At 47.7% G+C, this 8,480-nt stretch overlaps 1 protein-coding gene across 1 annotated transcript in view; it reads right to left on the bottom strand.

The window, feature by feature from the left end:
- The window catches only part of LOC112067953 (protein spire homolog 1-like), a 93,794-nt gene that overhangs the window by 24,476 nt on the left and 60,838 nt on the right, over positions 1-8,480 (bottom strand). The window contains 5 exon segments of the mRNA XM_070437312.1: positions 263-405; positions 1,102-1,201; positions 8,094-8,107; positions 8,110-8,238; positions 8,241-8,252. Of these exon segments, the coding sequence (XP_070293413.1) occupies positions 263-405; positions 1,102-1,201; positions 8,094-8,107; positions 8,110-8,238; positions 8,241-8,252 (398 nt within the window).

Here is an 8,480-nt window from a genome sequence, read left to right on the forward strand (position 1 = left end):
ATAGAGGTGTATTGAAGAGGGGGAGGACAGGGGTTATAGAGGTGGATGGAAGAGGGGGAGGACAGGGGTGTGTGAGGGAGAAGAAGTGGGGGGATTGGAGGTGGGGTGTTAGGAGCATCTTACATCACCTAACAGAAAGAAGATGAAGGCTGATGAACACAAGACAAACTGACACACTATTCAGGAACCAAAATCTCCAATGTGCTCATTTTCTCCAGATTGATAAACTCTTCTCTTTTCCTTGTTCTCTTCTGTTACTCACCAGAGACTTGGAGCTCTGTCTGGATGGGGGTATGAACTGCCGTACATTGGTGGGCGTTTCCTTCTCAATGGAGTGTCTCCTCTGGGGGGCATGCCGTCTCTCAGGCTGGGGGGTGGAGGAGATGGGCAGGAACATGGGTGGAGCTGGGGGTGGGGGGAGAGAGGATATGTGTGATATACTTTTATGTAGTACTGTAACCCTTATATTACCAGTTAAGTTGACTGAGAACACTCTCTTTGACAGCATTAGTCTCAGCATAGAAGAGCTGTCAGGTGAACAGCTGAGAGATGTGAAAGCATAGAATTACATATAGAATTCTAGGATCTCCATGATAACCTTAACCATAGCTTCATCGCCTCCCGAGTGGTGCAGTGGTGTTAGCTGTGCCACTAGAGATCCTGGTTTGAGTCCAGGCTCTGTCGCAGCCGGCCGCGATGAGGAGACCCYTGGGGCGGCACACAATTGGCCCATCGTCAACCGGGTTRGGCCGGCAGMGATGTTCTTGACCCATCGTGCACTAGCGACTCCTGTGGCGGGCCGGGCGCAATGCACGCTGTCACGGTCGCCAGGTGTACGGTGATCCTCCAACACATTGGTGCGGCTGGCTTCCAGGTTAAGCGGGCATTGTGTCAAGAAGCAGTGAGGCTTGGCTGGGTTGTGTTTCGGAGGACGCACGCCTCTCGACTTTCGCCTCTCCCGAGTCCGTACAAGAATTGCAGCGATGAGACAAGACTGTCACTACCAATTGGATACCACAAAATAAATCAACCCTAGCTTCATGTCCACACCCTGGCTGAACCCTAACCCCAACCCTAACTCTGGCCTTCTGGTCAACTCACTCTTCCTGCCCAGTACAGACTCTGGAGATGTGTCATCTAKCACCGATGTAGAGACACTGGAGCTACTGGCTGACCTTCGACCCCCAATGGTGATGTCATCCTGTAGGGGGAACAACAGAGAGCAGTGCTGTGTTCGTGTCAGTCCTGTTACGATGTTCTTTTGGCCTGTCTCGCAAGGGTGCGTATCGTTGAGGGGATGGGGGGTACAGTGGTGGTCAGGGCTGCGCTCAGTAATTAGGGGCTGGCCAGGTCGCACCCAATTAATGCCATCATTGACTGGAATGGGGGGAACGCCCGTTCCTATTCGTTGCGTTCAGATTTTTATGTATGGGTTAGGTTGTCGAGTGACTGATCGTCTAGTTAGTAGGCTGACGTCTTTTGGAGAGCATGCTCTAATCGGGGCTGCGATGGGCGATTATAGCGAGGGTCAATGAGATTTACACCCAGAAAAAAATACTTATTTGGGTTATTATTTGGTTTAGTACAGAAGGGAAATCTTTCTGGCACTAACGCTGACACAGTGACATTCCTAGTTATGCACCTACGCCTACGGAGACAGGTGAGAGGTTTGGGGCTAACCTTCATGGGTATGAATCCAACTTTGAGCAAAGCTGAACACGCTGTTGTTTACGCTGTTAAATTTCTTTTATGGTAAAATGATGCTTCATCAAGACCGCTCAGACCCGAGAACATCAATGAGGCATAATCATTATTTGTACCGTCAGCTAAAAATACCTGAACATGTCAAGAAGAGTAAAAAGGGGGAAGACAACTTTTCATCAACAAACCACGCTGACTCTAAGCCGAACCATATGTTACAATGTATACCATACCATAGATTATACTTGTAAACAACATCTACAGTTTATATCCTTTTCAAGTCATCATCCAATGTTTGTTGCTTTTGTCTCATATTTGCTCCATTTAACGGTGTTCACTAGCTCTCAGTAATGTGACCTTGTGTTGTTAGCATCACCAACTACTCTCCTACAATAGAATGACCACAGCCTGAGGAATTCCAAATATGGACGGTTATTTGCCTTGTGCCTCATTGATTTTCCGGTGGGCGAGTAGCTCTACCACATTCCACCAATTGTGCAGTATAGGGGGTTGATTGGAGGCTAACACTTTGAATCTTTACACTAACCGTCATACTTTACATTTGGATCCATTTAGGCCATAACCACCTCTCTTATGGCAGAACATTATGGGAATTTACATTAACTGGAGCAAATATTGTATTATAAAATGGATAGTAATTCCTTTTGTCTGAAACGTACTGGTACTGTATTGACGATCAGCAGGACATAGCCACAAGCAATGAACCCAGAACAGTCCACCATTCCCTCCAAAGGAAAAGTAAACAGGTCACAGCCCGCTCTGACAGGCATCGACAGATCAGACTAAACATAGACAACGTCTACTGTATAGCGGATCGCAGCACGGTCAATCCGAATCCAAACCCAGTCAGTCAGAGTTCTGTATTGTGCATAAGTCCTGGGAGCAGCTAAGAAGACAGCTGGAGAGGTTAGACAATGACAGGGGAGAGTCTAGACTCGTTTGATTGTTTCTTTCCAGAGGTCGGTTAAATCAGCTCTTTGGGGGACGACATGTAGAAGGACTGGGTTTTGCGTCTTTAAGCCGCGCCGCTTGTGGCAGGGAGAGGCTGTGCCTTGCTGGAGGAGATGATGTCGTGGGATGACTTGCTTGGCAAGTCCACAACACACTTCTGGTGCCTCCACGTCCTGCGTCAGCTCCGCTGGGAGCTCCACCACGTCGTCACGGGAATGGGACTTCTCCAGACTCCGTTGCTTAGTCAACCTGAGAGAGGGGAGGGAGGGAGGTTAACTACTAAGTTAGTGTAACAGAGGAGGTTCATGCCCTGTCCTCACTGGGCCTCAGTCGGCTACCAGTTGCTTCTTAAAATGAACATAGACTTCAATTTGGAATAAGTCTTGGTAATCTAAACAGGGAGTGTTATAATCTAGAGAAGAAGTAAAGGGTGCCTCTTTGATTTGTTTTCTTATTTTTTTGTCTTTCTTTTTCTTTTTCTTTTTGTCTTTTTTTCTTTTTTTTTATTTCTTCTTTATTTTGTTTACTTCTTTTTTTTTTTAGTTCTCTTGTTTTTTTTTTCTTTCTTCATTTTATATTTTTTTTTTTTCTTTATGTGTTTTTTCTGTATTTTTTTGATTTTTCTTTTTTCTACTTGCTTTGTTGACTTTTTTACTTTCTGTTTTTTTTTTGGGTTACTTACTTTTTCTTTCTGCGTTTCTTTTCTTTTTCGACTGTTTCTTACTTTTTCTTTTTTTTTCTTTTTTCGTTTATTCTTCTATCCTGTTTCTATTTTACTTAACTTCTTACTCTTTTTTTATTTATGTTTTTTTTCTCTTTTTACTTTGTTGTACTCACTACTTTTTTTTATTTTTTTCACTGTTTTTTTCTTCTCTTGGACATGGTCCTTCTGAGGCTTGAGGCGATGGTGGCTGGTAGAGGGCTCTCAGGCTTGCGGGGCTGCTGCTTCTCCTGCTTGGTCCTGCTGCTGCTGCTGAGGCTGTGCTCTCTCTGCTTGGTTCTGCTGCTGCTGCTGAGCTGCTGCTTTTCCTTTTCCTGCTGACACTGGCTGCTGCTGGACCAGCTATACTGGAGCTTTCCCAGGGCTTGCTACCCGGTCCTGGTGAGTGGTGGTGAGCCCAGGAATAGATGGGGCAGGTTGGCATAGGGCTTGGAGGGCAGCCTCTCTGACAGAGAAGACAGACATAGAGCAGGTATGAACTCACTCATAAAGACCACTGGAGGTACAGTATAGGCCTGTCAATATTATGGCTGACCTTTCCTATCAGTGTGAGAGAATAGTATGACATACTTTTCTTGACAGCACTGTAACACACAGGCCTTGTTTGCAGAACTGGCAGGTTGTAGGACCAGTGAACAAGGAAAACCTTTTGGATCGGCAACAGAAGCAAAGCGTGGTAACAAAGAGGAAATTCAGAACAGGTGGCAACACAAGTTTAAGACAAAAGCAATCAACATCATTCAAAAAGCAGTGTGTGATCAAAATCGCAGTGACTACAAAATTTTTGAAAAGGAACATGTAAGATGATTTTCCCCAACAATAGGTACTGTGATGTTTAGTCGAGGACTTGTACTTCAGCTGGTGAAAATGCCGAGCGTGGTAATACGGACCTTTCCCTTCTTCATACGCGTTGTACAACGTTTCTTGTATTGTTGGACTTCTGCCAGGTCTGCCTTTGACCAGCAACCTGTACTGATGTGCATCACCTCTTCCACCGTCAGGGATAAGCCTTCTACTGGGAACACAGAACTCCTCCTGAAAATCACAGCAAGCACCGGCCAGGCTTAACTACGAACAACCGCACTCACTGCCTTGTTACCATTCCGTCCACAACACCAAACACTCTAGTTGCAGCTCTGTCCGGTTCAGACTAGTTTGGCTAAAAAAAAGTCTCCATTGTTTCAACTTGGCAAGAACGAGGGGACAAATCACAAGCAGCATAAAGGGCAAGGAATCGAGTAAAGCAACTTGAGTGATGACAGATATGTAAATATTTGAGCAAAAATTCCAGAAATCCTCTACTTAGTTCTGCTTCACTTTAAAGTTCTAGACACCTAAAAACAGACAAGGCCCCTCTGCTCTGTAGCTGGGGTTTGTTTTTCTGCTTTTTCTGCCCGTTTCTGACCTCAATAAAATACGCTGCGAAGACTACGGAGATGCTATATTCAACAGTACACCAGGTCTATTACTGCTGCAATTACTGGTCATCCTGGTGTTGTTCCAATAATGTGTTCAATAACGTGTCTCAATAATGTGTCTCAATAGTGTGTCTCTATTCAAAAGTTTTTGTTGTTGTTGCACCCAGCTAATGTTTTCACTCCCAGAAAGAACCATTAATATACTGTAACTCTGTAATCGCTGCTGCGGCTCCTGCTGCTGATCTTATGACTCAGAAACAGTGGGCTGCATTGTCTCTGGCCCAGAGGACAGGAAGGGAGGGGGATCCCAGGGAGTATAACAATAACAAAAAACAGGAGTTTATACTTGCTACCTGAACAACAGTACGTTATATACAGTATACACAACATGAAGGACTTCATCTATCTAGAGCATTGTTTTAATTGGCAGTGGCTCGCTAGGCTACATGATGCTTGCAATGCACAACGCACTATAAACTACGGTAAATGGAGGGAAGCTGAGTATTGATGAAATGATTGGTGCTCCAGCGAGGGATGCGTCTGCTGTTGACTGTCAAAAATGCATAATGACAATCACACCTTAAACTGCAGGGCTTTCTATGAAAACAGCAACAGTCCTGGGCTGAGGGATGGGTCTCTCAGGAAAGCAGGAAGAATTAGAAGAGATGATGATGAACTACGATGCGCCAGCAGGGACATAAGGGGCGACTGGCAAACTTTGACAGGCTTTCTTCCCCTGCACAGAGCAGACAGGGCAGACCACACCATGCCCAAGACAAACACCTCGACAGGGTAGGAGCTCCATAAGGGGTGGAGGGTGGAAGGAGGGGAGTGGAGGAGGAGGGGGGTCCAGGGGAACAGATGGTGGGCTATCCTCCGACTGAGAAGGACAAGGGTTATAGAGGTGGATGGAGAGGGGGAGGACAGGGGTTATAGGGTATATGGAGAGGAGGAGGACAGGGGTTATAGAGGTATATGGAGGGGGAGGACAGGGGTTATAGAGTGGATGGAGGAAGGGGAGGACAGGGGTTATAGAGGTATATGGAGAGGGGGAGGCCAGGGGTTATAGAGGTGTGTGGGAAGAGGGGGAGGCCAGGGGTTATAGAGGTATGATGGAAGAGGGGGAGCCAGGGGTTATAGAGGTGTATGGAGGGGGGAGGCCGGGGTTAATAGAGGTATATGAGAGGGGGAGGCCAGGGGTTATAGAGGTGGATGGAAGAGGGGGGGACAGGGGTTATAGAGGTGTATGGAGAGGGGGAGGCCAGGCTTATAGAGGTTATGGAGAGGGGAGGCCAGGGTTATAGAGGTGTGTTGGAAGAGGGGTAGGCAGGGGTTATAGAGGTGTATGGAAGAGGGGGAGGACAGGGGTTATGGAGGTGTATGACGAGGGGTAGGCGCAGGGGTTATAAGAGTGTATGGAAGAAGGGTAGGCACGGGGTTATAGAGGTGTATGGAGAAGGGTAGGCAGGGTTATAGAGGTTGTTTGGAAGAGGGGGTAGGCCAGGGGTAATAGGGTGTATGTGAAGAGGGTAGGCCAGGGGTTAATAGAGGTGTATGGAAGAGGGGTAGGCCAGGGGTAATAGAGGTGTATGGCAGACGAGGGAGGCCAGGGGTTATAGAGGTGTAATGTGAAGAGGGGTAGGCCAGGGTTAATAGAGGTGTATGGAAGCAGGGGTAGGCCAGGGTATAGAGGTGTATGGAAGAAGGGGTAGGCCAGGGGTTATAGAGGTTGTATTGAAGAGGGGTAGGCCAGGGTAATAGAGGTGTATGGAAAAGGGTAGCCAGCGGTTATAGAGGTGTATGGAAGAAGGGTAGGACAGGGTTATAGAGGTGTGGAGAGGGGGAGGACGGGGTTATAGAGGTGATGGAAGATGGGAGGAAGGGGTAAAGAGTGTATGGAAGAGGGAGGCATGGGGTTATAGAGGTGTGTGGAATAGGGGGAGGACAGGGTAATAGAGGTATTATGGAAGATGGGGAGGACAGGGGTAATAGAGGTGTATGGAAGAGGGGAGGACAGGGGTATAGAGGTGTATGGAAGAGGGAGGACAGGGGTAATAGAGGTGTATGGAAGAGGGGGAGGACAGGGGTAATAGAGGTGTATGGAAGAGGGAGGACAGGGTAATAGAGGGTATGGAAGAAGGGGAGGACAGGGTAAATTTAGGTGTATGGAAGAAGGGTAGGCAGGGGTTATAAGAGGTATATGGAAGAGGGTGGAGGACAGGGTTTAAAGGGGTTAGTGTGGCAGAGAAGAGGTGGGGGATTGGAGGTGGGGTGTTAGGAGCATACTCTACCTACAGAAGAGATGGAGGCTGATGAACACAGACAACCTGACACACTATTCAGGAACACAAATCTCCAATGTGCTCATTTTCTCCAGATTGATAAACTCTTCTCTTTCCTTTCTTCTTCTTGTTACTCACCAGAGACTTGGAGCTCTGTCTGGATGGGGGTATGAACTGCCGTACGTTGGTGGGCGTCTCCTTCTCAATGGAGTGTCTCCTCTGGGGGCCTGCCGTCTCTCAGGCTGGGGGTGGAGGAGATGGCAGGAACATGGTGGAGCTGGGGGTGGGGGGGAGACATGTGTGATATACTTTTATGTAGTACTGTAACCCTTATATTAACAGTTAGTTGACTGAGAACACTCCTCTTTGACAGCATTATTTCAGCATAGAAGAGCTGTCAGGTGAACATCTGAGAGCTGTGAAGCAGCACATTATAGGATCTTATGAACCTTAACCATAGCTTCATGTCCACACCCTGGTGAACCCTAACCCTAACCCCAACCCTAGCTTCATGTCCACACCCTGGCTGAACCCTAACCCTAACCCCAACCCTAGCTTCATGTCCACACCCTGGCTGAACCCTAACCCTAACCCAATCCTAGCTTCATGTTCACACCCTGGCTGAACCCTAACCCTAACCCCAACCCTAGCTTATGTCCACACCCTGGCTGAACCCTAACCCTAACCCCAACCATAGCTTCATGTCCACACCCTGGCTAAACCCTAACCTAACTCTGGCCTTCTGGTCCCAAGTCAACTCACTCTTCCTGCCCAGTACAGACTCTGGAGAGGTGTCGTCCACCACCGATGTAGAGACACTGGAGCTACTAGCTGACTTTTGACCCCCAATGGTGATGTCATCTGTAAGGGGAACAACAGAGAGCAGTGCTGTAGGATGTATATGATGTCAACTACCAGAACAAGACACCCACACACACACAACTGCACGTGCGACGCACACCAACACACACATAACACACAGACACAACACACACTTACGTCAGAGTCGGAGCCTCCAGTTCTGACAGGGTAGGGGCTTTCAGCCTCTTCCTCTGACATAGGGCCTGGGCTCCACCCTGGTGCCCCTGGCCCCCATTGGACAGACTGCTGAGGGTCATGGTGCTGGAAGTCTTCCTGCGGCCTCAGGGCTGGACACATCTGGACAGAGAGGTTGTCACAAGAAGACTGATCAGACGAGGACAACTCAAATACCCAGGGGTGATTTCAGAGGATGCAACGTAGCTAACTATATGAACCTGCAGGTAGAAATTCATGAATAGAGCTGGACAGAATTCCCAGCTCCACATGACAGACAAACATATCTGTTCTAGTGATACATTTCTATTGAGTGTTCGGTAACGTTGCACAGTCCTGAAACAGACCCGA

This window comes from Salvelinus sp. IW2-2015, linkage group LG35 (genome assembly GCF_002910315.2).
Source record: "Salvelinus sp. IW2-2015 linkage group LG35, ASM291031v2, whole genome shotgun sequence".
Taxonomy (NCBI): Eukaryota; Metazoa; Chordata; class Actinopteri; order Salmoniformes; family Salmonidae; genus Salvelinus; species Salvelinus sp. IW2-2015.